The sequence below is a fragment of the Mizuhopecten yessoensis genome, unplaced genomic scaffold (assembly GCF_002113885.1).
Source record: "Mizuhopecten yessoensis strain PY_sf001 unplaced genomic scaffold, ASM211388v2 scaffold10135, whole genome shotgun sequence".
NCBI lineage: Eukaryota > Metazoa > Mollusca > Bivalvia > Pectinida > Pectinidae > Mizuhopecten > Mizuhopecten yessoensis.
In genome coordinates this window covers 123,837-140,873 of record NW_018408396.1, presented here as the reverse complement: position 1 = coordinate 140,873, position 17,037 = coordinate 123,837, and the positions used below count along the sequence as shown (strand labels likewise).

Below are 17,037 nucleotides of genomic sequence, written 5' to 3'. Positions count from 1 at the left end.
AGAGAAGATATCTCTGCAATACGCAAAGACGGAATAGCACAATACAATGACGTACACATACACAACTCTCTGGTAGTCACAGATTCCTTACTCTCTACATGCACATCCTTTCATCAACATACATACAACCAGACCGTAATACATGTAACCATATTATACAGTAAAATTGACTGTTGCGTACATCTGTAAAGTAATGAAGAAACAGATTTCCACATTTCTGGTTATTTTATCATTCACTTGAATGTTTGGTCCTCAATATAAATATGTATCAGTAATAAAACATGAAACAAGGTCTCTTTTTAAATTCTCAAAAAGATAACTTCACCTTGGCTGCTGAAGTATGCATTACTTTACTAAATACAGTATATTATTCTGTATATTGTATTTTTTCCAAACAGTATTTCCTTTTTTGAAAAATTCATAAAAGAAAAATTATAATAAATGAAGCATATTCAATAGTTGGTTCACAGTATAGCATTCATAAAATAGTTTTTGTTGCGAAGAATTCTGTGCATCAATCAGTTCAAAATCACCAAAGTGTAACATCGTTCGGTGTTTGAAACACTTTTGTTTGCATTTTAACTTGTTCATGGTTATCTTATTGTGAATGAGATATGCCCATTTTTAAATGTATTTTGTCTCATATTTTATGTTGTAAATAAATATGTCATCCTTATCTCTGGAGCCTTAATTGTCTTTAGCTTACCTGTATAGGGTAAGTGAGCTTATCTCGTGGTGCGGCATTGGTCCGTCTGGCATCAGCCTGTATCTTAAGAACTTCTTCTCTAAAACCAAAAAGCCAAGGAACGTAACATTTGGACAGTAAAACCCTAGGATAGTGTGTTAAAAGGTTTGTTCATGCAAAGCACCTTTACTTACTTTCAGATGGAGTGCTATGAAATGTGGTCTTATAAATGACCTTCGTATACTTCCAAATTTACATGGGTGAAACTGTTCAAAAAAAATCAAAATACTTTATATCATTTCCCCGAAGTTACAATACTTATGGATGATGTGTAGACTAGGCAGCACTAACAAAAATATAATTTATTGTCTTGAGGGGCATATCACGTACCGCTTTGCGGAACTTTTATAGAATGTTTTTCTATGGTAATTTCTGTTTAAAGTATTGGATTCAATATTCGTCAAAAGAGAGCGCAATTTAGATCAAATATGCTCATTTAAGAATACATTCTTTGTTATTGAAATTAAGTAGAAGCTAAGAAAGAGCTATGGCGGATAACTGTCCATATTTCCCTTTTTTTGTTATTTATGAAAACGGAAAAAATATTCATGAGTAAATAAATTCTAGTAGCGAAAATGCATGGAATAGATATAAAACCAACTAGCTGATTTTTCCCTCCCAGTGAAAATAACAACTAGCTGATTTTTTCCCTGTCTTTTTAGGTCACCTGAGACAAAGTATTTTGTCCGGATATGGTGGTTTTATTGTTTTTTGTCACTGAATAATATTTCTGTTCATGTTAAAAACAAAATCAACTCTCTGTATAAATATATCAGGTGACCGTTATGTTACTATCAAGAAAGAGAAAGATCACAATCGGAACATCAAAATAGTAACGCTGATCGAAGCGTAGTTTTAAGGGGTCTCTTTTCATTTTGTTTTGAGTAAAGATTGAGGAAAGTGACTGAGGTAAAAAAAACACTGTAGTGTCCTTAATTTCAAGCCCGGTAGGGTATATGAGATTGACGCTGTCAATTAGATTGTTGTTTAAAGACAGCATATTGTTGATATATTTGAATGTTAAATCGAAAGACTTGAAATTGGCTGAGTTTTTTTTGTCCTGAATGCTTATCAATAAAGCCTCGTATGAAAATTAAAAAAAGTCGGCCAGAGGAGGAGCACAGTTTCTTCCCATAGGAAAAGCCATGTACATCCTTTTCAGTAGGTGTTGTCCCTGTACATATGTATGCATACTATTTCACAATAAAAGACAAACATCCCCTTAAACTTTGGCAAGTGACCATTTCAAGGGCCTGACAAAAACATCAACATTTTAACCACTTTTCTTACTGAACTTGGTAACACTCGCTCCGCTTGGTCTTCATAAAATATAAATACTCTACGTAATAGAATATAACCTGGAATAATACCGAAAACTCATAAAACTGTTCTACGCCTCACTCGATCTGTTTGTCAATAGAAATCATGTCCAATACAGTGGCGGATCCAGAGACCTATCTGGGGGGGTTTCCAAATTTCCTGGGGGGGGTTTCCATGTGGGGAAAAATTGAGGAAAATGGTGAAAATACATGACTTTTTAAAGAAAATTCTCAGGGTGGGGGGGTTTCCTGAAGCCCAAAAAAACCCTCTGGATCCGCCACTGCAATAAATTCTTGCTTTTTACGCTCGGCAGTGCTTGAAATAGTTCAGTATGACATCTTCAGAAGGAAAAAAAAATTGGCAACACCCAACATTAATTCTTGGGTCCCCCCTGATAGTTTGGTTTGGTATTGCTTAACGTCCTATCAACAACTATGGTCATTTAAATGGTCACTACTAATAATTTGATTATACCAAGTATTACAAGATACAAGAAGCTTTAATTTATTTACTGTCGTATATGGCATAACATTGAAACATTAGCTCTGTGGAGCTATTTTTACGACAAACACAAGTATAAAAACAGAGTAATAACAAGGTAAGAAGCATGCTAGTAGAAAAAGTAGGATTAAGCAAAACTTACATAGAAACTACAAAAATAATCAGAAAACTGATGAGTTAAAAAAACAGGAACAGTACTATTTTTTGTTTTTTGCTTCTAATTAATATTAAAGTATGATGTAATTACAATAGGTGTATGGGCAAATATAGCATTACCGGTATAGTTTAAACGTATATCTGATACGAAAATGTACAATATATCAAACTTCTGTTAAGTTGACAAGGTTCGACAAGTTCCGATTTAGCAAACCGGATATTGTTACAGCGCATGCTCATTCAGAAGAGCGCGGAAGTTTTGAAACGTTGTGTTTTGATAGCATTTCGTTCGCAGAAAATTCAACAAAATGCCTGCGAAAAGGAAGAAGGCGACTCCAAAGGGAAAGAAAACAAAAAATAGTGGTAAAATACAACATTTATCCCAATGAAATGTTCATTGTCCGACTTGTAAGAGGCGGTCGTATGAAAATTGAAAGGGTCCTCCGCTTTGAGTTTGAACCAGAGAGCAGAGACTTGAGTTGACACACAATGTTTTGTTCTACTTCTTCTATTTTTCCAAGTAGGCCTTAAACTCTCTTTCTCTCTTATAATGTAGACAACGTGATTTCCAAATACTAAGAAAAAGAGATATAAAGTATTGAAGAAAGTATGTTGTTTTGACTGCTTCGGGAAAGCGCGGGGGGGGGGGGGGGGGGGGGGGGGGCTTCAACTAAATTCATTTTACAAGATTAGATTCACTACTGGTAGGCCTACTAGCTTCAGTAACATGTACACAATAAATTAAAATGTTCAGACGAATCCACGCTCGGAGATCAGAGGAAATTACCATTTGATACACAGGTGCTGGACACACTAATATGATCCGCCTGTACAGTTATATACAGCTAATGATATTTCACCCTGACAAATACAACCAGTGCTTTTTTTACTGCACGGACACAATAAATTGGGAGTTATACGACATGTAACATATGTATATGATATATTAATAGAGAATTATTTTTGATCGCGCTCAAACAACCTCATGTGTAAACAAAACATGAAGCTTGAATTCAATGCCCCAAGATAAACTTATATTTGTCAACAGTTTATAAGAAGGCATACTTTATTTTTTTTACAAGCGATTGGGAAAATATTGGGTCAGAATTGGGAAAACTTCACTTGGGGACAGTACCTAAAGTCGGCACTAAAAATGGGGTAAAAAATCACCGGCAACATACTCAATATTACACCGAAACACAACAAAATACACTTTGACTACAAACACCACAACCACACATGACACCAAGTAGAATCCAGCAAATACTTAGGCTTAACATTACAAAATAACCTACGATGGGACAAACATTAACAACATCACAGCCAATGCCAATAGGTCCCTAGGTTTTCTAAAACGCAACTTAAAAATAAACTCACCACATATAAAAGAACACGCATACAAAGCACTAGTCAGACCAAAACTTGAATACTGCTCTTCCATTTGGAATCCACACAATATGAAGTCACGAACCGAATTAAACAAATAGAAAAAACACAACGAAGAGCAGCACGCTACGTAAACAACCGATACCACAACACCAGCTCAGTAACAGACAAGATCCACGAACTACGATGGCCAACATGTACACTACAAACACGACTCTTTCACACAAGACTGTTCCTTATTTACAAAATTTTACACCAAATCGTAGCTATAAACCAAGCATATATACTCACATCCGTAGACCCTCAAACCAGACATGCACACCCTCGCATATCTGCTACAAAGGACACCTATAGCTACAAATATTCATTCTTTCCACACACAATAACACAATGGAATATCCTTCCCATAGCAGCAGTACAATGCACAACACTAGAGGACTTCAGGGCACATATACCCTATGAATCCCTCATCACACGCTGAAACATATGCCAGCTTTTACCTTTTATCTATACCTTAAAAAAAATAAAAATAAAAAAAATAATCACTTTAAATAACCCCTTTTTCACGCCTCTGTGATAGGACCCCCAAGGGTATAATCGTCATTATTGATGGAGCCCCTGCACCCTAAAGAAGCCATCTGGTCCTAACACCAGAACCACTAACACCAGACTTAGATATTTTGATACATACTGTAGATGTCTGGTGTGGGGCCAGAGCGCACTGCTATATGAAAACGTGGAATTCTCTGACATCATTTGGTATCGGAGAGTTATGAGGTGCTGACAACAAAAATCGACTATGACACAACACATACCTCACATATATCGATAAAAGGATTATTTATTTACCCTCCGTAAACAATAGACTTTCATAAAAGAAATCCGAATATCAATGACATTTTGGGGGAAAAGCATATAAACAAATCTCGGTAAACAAGAGTCGCTTGTTGATCTAGCCCAACCTTTTTTATCACCAACTGCTGCTAAATTTCGTCAGCAGAGTCCTTAATTGGTATTCAATTGTCCCAAGCTTCCCACCTGAGCGACGCAACTTTGTAGGTTATGCTAGGGCTTTCAACGGTTGTCTAAAGCTCCCAGAAACCACAAATGAGGGTTTTTCACCCGCGAAACGGTTGTATACATCCAGTTTTCAAGAATTGTCTTATAAAAAGTATATAGGGGTACCCCTGAATCCAAAATTCAGTGGAAAATAATGTGTCGTATAATAAATGGTACTGATATAACATAGCTTGTAGTTTCAACACTGAAACTAATGATTTGTAATCATTTTAATTAAACATTGATGTTCTTTTCTTCACAGGAAACTCTTCTGGTGCCTCAAGTGAATCAGAAGGCTCAAAAACTTTGGAGATACTGAACAAAATTTCACAGAAGTTTATGGTAATTGTTACTGCAGTTTTAAGAATAACGATGAACTATATATATATCATATATATAAACACTGTCACATAACATGTAGTCAATGACATTGATTTTTCGTAATTACATGTATAAGCAAAGCGAAAGTGCTGATGTACAAAGATTATTAGTCTGAAATCAAATATCTGTTTTGTAACTTATAATACCAAAAAGAATATTTTTTCCATTTTTTTTTTTTTTTAAAGAAACTGGAATATTAACATGTGTTTATTTTTTTTGCAACCATTGATGTAATATGCATGGTTCTTGGAAGTTTTGGTTGATGAAACACTGGCTACACATCCAAAATAATTCATATTGTTTGTGTAACACGCTTTTTCATTCAACATTGGTTTGTATTTACAGTCTTTTAAGTAATTATAGATCGAAAAAATGAGAACATATATATTTTGATGATGTCATACAATAAGTCATTTGCCACAGTTGAATAAGTGTTTGCAAACACATCTTTTGACATTGAAAATTTGAGCTTTGTACTCAGTTTTAGAATAGATGATAAATGGCCTTAAGCTTATTAGCATCATTGTTTTAGAGAGCACATGAAAATGAACCTGTTGAAATCCCCAGCTCGATTAGCCCATGCGCAGGGGATTTACAACGCAGCATTTGATTGATCAACATAACATCATTCATAAAAAAATACTGTTTTTGTTGTATATGAAACATGACACTTATTTTGTGCAAATAATTACCGGTAAGTTACGAGGATAGGACAATATGATAAGGTGCTCTGACAAAGTATAGACTGAAAACTGGTTTCTGACTGTACATCAATAGACCAATTTATTATCTAGTCCAATCCTGAAATACCAATGGACTGTTGGAAATATTTGGTAAGATTCCGTTGATCCAGTAATTTTTAAATATATCGTGTAAACCTGTAGCCTAGATTTTCCCCAGATGTTTCATGTCAGTCATAAATAAACAAGGCCATTGGTGAAAGAGATCATTCACTTGAAGATACAATTCTAAGCATGCAATAGCATAAAGAAATTCTATCTGATCTCTTTATCTTACCATGTATCTTTTAATTTTAGGGTTCATGTCGTCAAAAAAATGGACACAAAAAACAGCCGGTAAGTAATAGATCAAATCATATGCATTTTAGATTGACAAGTCAGCTAGATACTACTGATCATGAATAGATATATACTGTACTGCAAATTAAATTCTTGTCAAGATTGGTATCTGCTAGTACCCAAAACTGCAATGTTTGAATTTTTTCCTAAATGTCATTTGTAATGTTACCATTGGTAAAAGTATGGATAGGGCATGCAAAGGGAGATAACTCCAGTAACCTTATGAAACTAAACTGACTTAATATGTATGTAACAAATCCTGAATATCTAAAACCACACTTCTTGGGATACATAAAATACATATATATGTGTGTTATTCCAATTTATAATCTAGAATATTTACATTTCCACTGCACAGAGCCTAGATGTTTCTACTTGGCCCAATGTCTGTTATTTCCGTATAACATACATTGGACCATTGTGACGTCACTACACTTATGACGTCATAACTTTAACGTTGGAGATTGCACTGCTCCAATGTCAACTGGTGGCTATTCTCTGTATGGATTTACCCTGACGTTGAAATGTGTTCAGACTAATATTATGTCAACATTAAATGTAAATATAAGTATTGGTTGTCATATTTTTGACATGCAATGGTGTGTAACATACATTGGATTACCTACATAGCGCGCACAATTTAAAATATGGAGGTAAGCAAATGGATTTTACACACCAATGCATGTCAAAAATATGACAACCAATCCTTAAGTATTATCTGCTTTGTGTATTTCATAAAACAATGAATTTAAGTTACCTTTTGGTACTTAGAGGTTACCATAAGACCATTTCAATATCCTAATCTGTATTAGCCCAAGGCTCCCATATCAGCCAGAGCGGCTGGAGGCCCTGGTGCTGATAAGTGTCATTTTGGGCTGATACAGAGGGGAATATGTGTATTGTCATATGGTAACCTTTATATTATGTACTGCTCTATAATATAATTAAAATATATAACATTTGATATATCTCAATAACATCAAAATTATTAGCAGTAACAAATAAAACACACAGAAAATCTACATTTCATGAGCTTTAACTATACTCACACTCTTCCTTAAAAAACCAGTGAATAGCAAATACAGGTGGATATGTAGTGCATACAAGTTACAGGTATGAGGTGTGATTTTTATACGCCCGTCAAATTTGACGGGAGTATGTATTATGGTATGGCGTTGTCCGTCCGTCCGTCCGGCGTAAACTTTTGATTGTCCCGCAATCTCCTCCTTCATTTTTCGACCGATCTATTTGAAACTTAGTATACATTATAATCATGATATGAAGTTGTGTCTCCCTTAAAAGAATTTTGATTCAACTATTTTTTCAAAAGTTATTGCCCTTTGTTCATTTCGGTATTTGATTTTTGTCCGGCAATCTCCTCCTACATTTTTCAACGGATGTCTTTGTAACTTGGTGTACTTTATAATCATGATATCAAGTTGTGTCTCCCTTTAAAGAATTTTGATTCGACAATTTTTGCAAAAGTTATTGCTTTTTGTTCATTTCAGTATTTGATTTTCTGTTTGAAGATTTTCTTCTACATTTTTTATAGCATATCAGCTAACCACTCTTAGAATGATGTAGATCTTATTTCAATGTAAGAAAGTATATAACACTATATGGCATTTGACGGGCATACTTTGTTTCGCCACGCGGTACTCTTGTTCTGAAAAGTGTTGAACAGATATGGTGCGTGCTGGGCGGATAGGGATTGGTCCAGGATATGGCAAATACACTTCTAGCAGTATCACACATGTACGCAAAATAATTCGTATCACAGACAAGTATATAATAATGTCATTTATACAAAAGTCTTTAAAAAGTTAAATTACCAATGGTTCAAAACGAAAAATTCAATATTTGATGTCATCCGCCAGAGAGTTGCAGTATTTAGTCTATTACAATCATGCCATTCATTGACCTGGGAAAAGGTCGGTTAACAAGCCTGGTATATCTACTTCTCTTCCACAATTATAAACATGATACAAGGAGGCTACACTTTGGTATAAACTCATTATCTTGGCTTCACCGCTGACGGTCAGAAGTTATGAATCATAGTAATGGTAAATGTTCTCAAGTCTTTCAGGCGAGTCCAAATGTCGGTGATTCTTATTACCAGGGAAAATATGGTTCTTCAAAATGTGGGTGTGTCAAACATAAAAAGCAGGAGGCCAAGGCTGAAATATCTGCTCCAAACCTCACTGATATATATCAAATCAATTTTTTAGGACTCAGATTTATATTTGAGTCCTAGACTCATGCTTTCCTGAGGGACTCGTATACATTTTTTGAGGACCCACTGTATCTCTTAGTAATGGGGACCATCAAAATTTTGAAAACTTGAAATGATGTTCAGGACTGTCCAGAAAAATATTCTACAAAATTCACTACCGTTAAATGCAACCATAATTTGTCATGTGAAATATATTATTGTGTGTCGGATGTCAACGTCCTTTGTGGAATAGTGAAAATTTAAGGTTTTGTTTCATTCCTAGGTCAGTAAATCACAAGTTTGACAATAGCATAAAATTAGATGCAAAAAATGTATATCAACAATTAATGAGATGGAGTTTCTTACAAAAAATTCATGATGGGTTCTATATATAAAAAAAGGAAAGCCCATGAATAGTTGTGTGCCCTTGTACAATTGAGACATTTAGTTGTTGTGTGTTGTAGGCTTCAGAGATTGGACAGGAAAGTCCCTGAATAGTTAGTGTGTGCCCTTGTACAATTAAGATGTTTAGTTGTGTGTTGTAGGCATCAGAGATTGGACAGGAAAGTCCCTGAATAGTTGGTGTGTGCCCTTGTACACTTGAGACATTTAGTTGTTGTGTGTTGTAGGCCTGAGAGATTGGACAGGAAAGTCCCTGAATAGTTAGTGTGGGCCCTTGTACAATTAAGATGTTTAGTTGTTTGTTGTAGGCCTCAGCGATTGGACAGGAAAGTCCCTGAATAGTTGGTGTGTGCCCTTGTACAATTAAGATGTTTAGTTGTGTGTTGTTGGCCTCAGAGATTGGACAGGAAAGTCCCTGAATAGTTGGTGTGTGTCCTTGTACAATTGAGACATTTAGTGGTTGTGTGTTGTAGGCATCAGAGATTGGACAGGAAAGTCCCTGAATAGTTGGTGTGTGTCCTTGTACAATTGAGACATTTAGTTGTTGTGTGTTGTAGGCATCAGAGATTGGACAGGAAAGTCCCTGAATAGTTGTAGTGTGCCCTTGTACAATTGAGATATTTAGTTGTTGTGTGTTGTAGGCATCAGAGATTGGACAGGAAAGTCCCTGAATAGTTGGTGTGTGCCCTTGTACAATTGAGACATTTAGTTGTTGTGTGTTGTAGGCATCAGAGATTGGATATGAAGCTGACGAAGATACCTCCACCACAGGGACATCAGACATGAGTACCCAGTCTCCTGCCCAGGCCAGTCTGTATGACTTTGATGAGCCCGATTATGAAATGCAGATCTCGCCACATCCAGTTAAAAGTACAAAAGCTAAGGCAAAGACCAGTACCACTCGTTCCAAAAAAACGCCCACAGACAAGAAGCAAAGGCCAGTAGAACCAGCTGTCAAGAAAGGAAAGAAATCAAATAAATTGATAAAAGACTCCAGTTCTAATGTAAAACCTGTACAAAATAAATCCAGTGTTTTGAAAAAGACAAATAGTCACAACCAAGAGAATATTTCCACAAACTTAAGATCTGAGGTTAAAAGTCAGAAAACGATGAGTGTGAACGTAAATAGCTTGGTCAGTAACTCTCCCATGTTCAGTAAAACTCCAGTTGTGACCTTACAGAGACTTGATGTGTCCAATGTTGAAGGATACGAGTCATTCCAAAGGCAACTGCGAAAGAGAAAATGCGAAACTCCGAAGGATCAAACAACTCCTCAACTCAAACCTAAGGTACTGAAACAAACACCCATCCTAAAAAATGTGACTTCGTCTAGCAAACGCCAACCGAGGAAAAGAGACAGTGGCGTGCTCATGTCTCCTCCGTCAATTCGCAAGATTCCTGCACCAGCATCTACAGACACATCAACACCAAGTAATGTAGTTTCTCATGGTAAACAGAAGCATTCTGATCACAATCTTTTAAATGAATCCTGCTTTGGTTTTGATACAAGTGTGTCGTTTGGAGCAGACACACCTTTCCAACAGTCCCCCATCAAAAGCAAGGCTTTACCCCCTTTAACCCCTCTATCAGACTATGTTTCCATGGACTCCATGCACATCTCTTGTGAGGATATCTTCCGTCGACAATCAGTGGATAATGATGCTGAGGTGCCCGAGTTGTTCTCCGTGCAGCAGGATGGTAAACAAATCTTATCCTTTGCATATATATCATTTTAATATCAGAATAACCTGTTTATAGAAGTTGATGAATATCCCTTATTCCTACTAATGATAATGCTTCTTAATCTGTTCAGAACTCAACAAGAGCCTACAGATGCCATGTAGCTTTTCAATGGTCATATAAATAATGGAAAGAAAAAAATATCAGCTTTATATTAAGAGATTCTGAATGTTAGAAATTTCTGCTGATAAATTGAATACAAAGGTTTGGTACAGGAAAAGCTCTATAGATATACTGTATATATATTACCTCTTGTTATATTTTTTATTTTCATTTCAGACCTATCATTGAATAGGAGTACCGCTAAGTCCTACAAACTATCTTCAAAGAGAAGGCCCAAAAAAACTGTATCAACCATGAGTAAATCAGCAGTATTAAAGGTATGAAATGATATCTTAATAAACCTCAGCCCTCATAAATGTATTTTGAGTGAATTGGGTATTTATGCTAAACATAGTTGGACATTGTTTGCAAACACCAGCAGCGACTTATCCATTGGCCTGTATCACAATCATGGATCAGCTCATCAGTGATTACAGAGTACTAGGAGCAACAACATCAAAACAATGGTCTTAATGTTTGATTTATAAAAACTCATTCCATATAGAACTTACTATTAAATAACTAATAATGCAAACTTGAAGCAGATTTCAATGAGAAAATGACTACGGAGAATAATGATATTTGCAATATCAAATTTAAATTAATATCTTTGATGAACTTCAAAGTTTACGTCTATGAGAAGAAAAAATCTTTTTTATTAAGTGCCAGTTACATGTATTTTTTTATCACACATTGAATATGCCCATGTTTTTTTTTTAGTATGAACTTGTCTAATATGACCCAATATGACATTAAATTAAATGAAATGATGCCAGACTTCTTGTGAAGTCAGAATGGGGCCAAGTGATAGTCAAGATGACAAAATTTTGGACTTCAGAAATGATTGAAAAAACCTGTTCACATTATTGGGAAAAAATATGATATCGATTTTAAACTTTATTGAATTTCTTGTGAAATAAAAGAAAATTGTCAAACATTTTGCATTAAAGCTTGCCAGTCTTGTTATTTAAAAAAGAAATCTTGTAAGATCATTTCATAAATCCCTTGACAAATGAAATGGAAAGTCTTGCAAGATTCATTGTTTTATATTAAGTAAATAAGTTATGTTCTATAATCAGTTGCAATTTGTATATTTCAGAAATCAAAAGCAGATGATATTGCAGAAAAATTCAACACAGAGTTTGATGAAATTGAAAAGTTTCAACTCAGCATTGAAGAATTGTAACAAGATTCCAGTTGGAGCTACTTTGGCATTGGAAAAAAACCTTGTTTACATTTTTCAAGAGTAGCCATCATTTCTTGGTTTTAAAGTACAAAGTGATGCAACGCACCGCTTTTGTTTTTTTTCTTCTGGTCAACAGTATCCTGGGTCAGGCACCATTTTATGATACTGGCGAGCAGATCAATGTTGTAACTTGAACAGCAATCCGACAACACATGTACTTTGCATACTCATGCTGTCAGGAAAGTATTTATAATTGATGTTATGTACATCAGTGTCATAGATTTATTTACCCAGTAAATGTTGATGAAAAATAGTATATGTACATACTTTGGAGGTAAAATATCAGTATACCAAGCAGAAATATCTGTTTGAAACAACCTGTAAAAATACCACTCAACCAGGTGACTGGTCCCAGCTGTTTCCCTTTATACTACAAATGTATGGTGATTTGATGCTGACGGGTCTGATACTTCTCTTATACTTGAACAGATTTAGTTCCTTCAGTGTGTCTTCACTAAACTTTCGTATCTCTGAATATCTTAAAATTGGTCAATTTAACCTTGTCTTATAAGAAAATGCATTTGAAAAATTGTGACCCCTAGGTAACAATTTAAAATTGGTACAATTTCTATCTAAAATCCACAAATTAAGATTAACAGATGCAGGAATATGGATAATTTACTTTTTAGGTAGTCATAAAAAGAAAGTCTCCTTAAAAAAATGTGTGTTGATATCGTACTGCTGAATTTGCTTGCCTTTTATTACTGTGAACCTAGGGTTTATTTTAAAGATTTTAAATTTCATGGCAACTTCCAATTTATTGAGTTATAGCTACAGTAAGTTTTCTATTAAAACTGATTCAAACCTGTGAGTGAAGTAAAAGAGAAATTATGAATCAATTATCTGTACATTTACAACGTAACAAAATTGATAACAAAGGTTTGTGAGGGTTTAAAAAAAACATTTTGTCTTTGACGTTTCTGTTATACACATGTTGCAAGTTTTAGTGACATTAATCTTGAAATGTGAATTTTTCAGTTTGTAACTAGATTTAGTAAATTTATCATTTATTCGTCACATGGTATTTTTTTTATGTATTGTGAGATATTAAAATATACTTGAAGAGATATTTCTGTAACAGCCAGATATTTTCATTGTAGATTAGATCATCAGGGTAATGCTCAGCCTTAACTGTCTGTTTTAATACAGCATGTACAAAGTGTATACATCTTGGAAATATTAAGTGACTGTTCCTGCAGCTGTATAGAACTAGAATTTTATCATTTGTGACGCTAGGTAATGTTTCTATATGTTTGCAATGTGTTGCCCTACTGCCTTTGGCAGTGCTCTGCAATGGGGGTGGAGTCTGGAGGGTCTTCTCCCCAGGAGAATGCTGAATGTTTGGAATTTGACCAAAGGTATGGAGGCCATGTATGGGACTAGTTAAGGTTTAAAACTAGTCAATAAAGTAATGAATGTATTATGTCCCACATTTTGCAATTTCTAAACACCGTGTTGTGGATAGCTTGAACTCTGAATGTTCAAGATTCTTTCTTTTTTTTCATTTTTCTTTTTATATTATTTTTTAACCACGTGAATGCACCAGGGTGTCCATGGCATATAGGAATCTATGCCACTGAATTAAATCTATGCCACTGAATTAACTATGCTCCTGTTATATGTAGGTATGTTACTGTGGTTTTGACATTGGTAATGTTTTTCCATAATACCTAATCAAGCAGGCAAAGTATTGCATAGAAAATGGAACTTGTATGTACATAGTTTGGATAGAAACTGATGTGAATTCCAATTGTCAGTATTCAGCTTAAAACCCTGTGAGAGATAAAAAAACATCCAAAAGTAACAGAGTTTTTGAGAGGATTGTCAGAGAATACATAGAAACAACTGTAAATGTCATGGATTAAAAAATGAATTTTATAATTGAGGTATGAATTCTTGAGAATTATGAATTAGAATAGAATTTAGGCTCTTTTGCAATAGGTACTGGATCATGATTTTGTGAGAAATTAATAATGAAGACCCAACAGATTGAGGTTATCATTTTAATGAGGGCTAATCCAGTAAACCACAATCACAGGTATAATGTAGGGGTTTACATACCACCCAATTGATTTAATAATTGGCAGGAAACAAAACCATGAATAGAAGTGATTTCGCCCTTTGTTCCAGTAGATTTATTTTACTGAATATAGCCCTTAGCATGATGCTATGGATTTCATTGACATTGATAATCATGTGAACAAAACTTGTCAGTGATTTTCTGAAAGAGTGATTCGAAAACATATCTGAAGTGTATTTGATATCAACCTGTGTACAAAGCCTTCTATGTGGCTCTTTTAGCAAGTTCGTGGACATTTGTAGATGAGGAGATAGTTCCAGTTAAATCTATTTTTTGCTGTCATCCTTTGATACGGGCAGGGGGCATAGAGTGTTACCAATGTCCATCCTGTTAGGAATCGTGGTCATGCTTATACCGACTCCAAATACTTAAGATTTTCATCAGAAATTCTACCAAAGTCAAGTGTGAGAATATCTCGGATGAGTTTGTACTTCATGGTTCCAGGGTCAGTGCCAAGGTGATTCTACCAAAGTCAAGTGTGAGAATATCTCGGATGAGTTTGTATTTCATGGTTCCATGGTCAGTGCCAAGGTGATTCTACAAAAGTCAAGTGTGAGAATATCTCGGATGAGGTTGTATTTCATGGTTCCAGGGTCAGTGCCAAGGTGATTCTACCAAAGTCAAGTGTGAGACTATCTCGGATGAGTTTGTATTTCATGGTTCCATGGTCAGTGCCAAGGTGATTCTACCAAAGTCAGGTGTGAGAATATCTCGGATGAGTTTGTATTTCATGGTTCCAGGGTCAGTGCCAAGGTCACTCTTCCATTTCTTTGATAACTTTGTAGAGATAAGAAAATATTGGTCACATTAAATGGGAATAAAATCATTTTTTTTATTGAACTTAACTCATTTAAAGGTAAATTTTGAAATGTGAAAATAATTTCTGAAGAGACTGCAAAAAAGATCTGTTGATGTATTTTATTTTTTGTTTATCATGGTTTTTCTCTCTCTTTTATATTTGAAAAAGATTAAACCATGATATATGATGATCTAATCAATTTGTATTTTAAGTGTTGATTATCAAATATGTCGAATATGGCTGTAACTTTAAACCATCAAATATATAACGATAAAACTTAAAAGATACCTGCATCATCCACATTAGATGTACTGTAATTAGGTCACCTTGACCTTTACCCAAAGGTCAAATGTGGAAGTTAACAGCAAAATCATGTCCGGGCTGTATTTGGATATTTGTGTAGGCAGATAAGGGGATACATCAACCTGAGTATTTTTGTGTTTTCTTTTTATGTAGAAGTGATCACTCGAAATTGATAACCTGCATGTTGACTTGTGGGTTAATGTACTTTGGGATATTTTTGATGTAGTTATATTTTGGTTCATATGGCGGATGGAGTGAATGAGATAAAATTACTTGCCAAAATTTCATAATGCTAAAAAATAGCTTTACAATATCTGGATATCAGCGGACGGTCTTGGGAATCAACTATTGTGCATCAATTACAAACTCCTATGGGCTATTTTTTTGTAAGCAAAACTGAGAATCACCCCATTTTGAGAAATATCCAAAAGTGCAGTATTTAGAATTTTAGATTTGTTTTCAAAGGAAATTGTCTTTTCTATCCAAGTCTGTATTTATTGTGTAATATATGAAATAAATATTTCTGTTATGATTTGGGTTTTTTTAAGCTTTTTTTTTATTATTTCTATATGCATCACATAGCCATAATTTTATACAGACCAAATCTAAAAATAGTGAAAAAAGTATGCCTCTTTCAGACGGTAATTTTGAAAGGCAGGTCTTAAATACGATTGTCATCTTGAAGTCTGATATTACAGGCAAATGTTCCTCACTAAGCCCCTGTATGTTCAAACAGGATCTCAGATGTCAATGTTCACATATTACATCATGTGTTATTTTTAGCAAACTTGGTCCTAAGGACCAAAGTGCTACCCTGTCGTCCTTCAGTCCGTCTGTCAATTGCTGAACAGAATTTCTGCATATTTGACGGGAAGCTACATTAGATGATGGAGCTTCAAAATAGGACAAATGAAGGGGCTGACCTAACTGGATGCTAAAGTGCCAGACTGGAACGGGGTAACTTAGGTTTACTGATCAAGGCAAAATCTCCTCTGGCACAAACATGTATTGATTGGAAGCATACTCAGGTGGAAAATTCCGTGAAACATTATATAAATATCAATTTAGTATTTGCATCTACATGTATATGATTAAAAGAGTTGGGATCTCAACCATTCATTAGTTGTAACCCTTTTTGGCTCCAATCAATCCAACAGATGAGAGAATTGAAGAGAAATAAAACTTACACAGAAGTAAGGAAGATCTTATGATGATGGGTGTCCAGATCCCTGAGATCCTGAGAATTTGTTTGTATATCAAACTCTGTAAGGAGTTAGGGGCCTGAATTGATGACATTAATACTTCACCTTGTTTAAATCGGGCCTATAAAACTAGATTTTTTTCTGATATTAAACTTCAGAAGGTAGATAATAATTATTGTGGCCATATTATGCAATTCTCATCTAAAGTGAATGTAATTGTGTAAATGCACTGCATAAGGCACAGAATACCATCAGATTAAAAAGTATTATTGCCATTGTAACTGTAACGGGAATAGTGTGCTTCCACCGGGGAACGAACCCTCG

The 17,037-nt window shown here is 34.9% G+C and overlaps 1 protein-coding gene across 1 annotated transcript; it reads left to right on the top strand.

Moving 5' to 3' along the window:
- Positions 1–2,974: 2,974 nt before the first annotated feature.
- Positions 2,975–16,043, top strand: LOC110459612. The gene is made up of 6 exons (XM_021511959.1): positions 2,975–3,085; positions 5,430–5,509; positions 6,586–6,624; positions 9,967–10,939; positions 11,261–11,361; positions 12,183–16,043. The coding sequence occupies exons 1-6, from the start codon at positions 3,031–3,033 to the stop codon at positions 12,267–12,269; spliced, it is 1,335 nt and encodes a 444-aa protein (XP_021367634.1). The 5' UTR covers positions 2,975–3,030; the 3' UTR covers positions 12,270–16,043.
- Positions 16,044–17,037: the final 994 nt, after the last annotated feature.

Excerpts from the sequence above, each read along its gene's own strand:
- LOC110459612 (XM_021511959.1), top strand. The coding sequence starts at position 3,031 with ATGCCTGCGAAAAGGAAGAAGGCGACTCCAAAGGGAAAGAAAACAAAA. Across the intron at positions 5,510-6,585 it reads AAATTTCACAGAAGTTTATG|GGTTCATGTCGTCAAAAAAA; the intron begins GTAATTGTTACT and ends TTTTAATTTTAG. Across the intron at positions 6,625-9,966 it reads ATGGACACAAAAAACAGCCG|GCATCAGAGATTGGATATGA; the intron begins GTAAGTAATAGA and ends TGTGTGTTGTAG.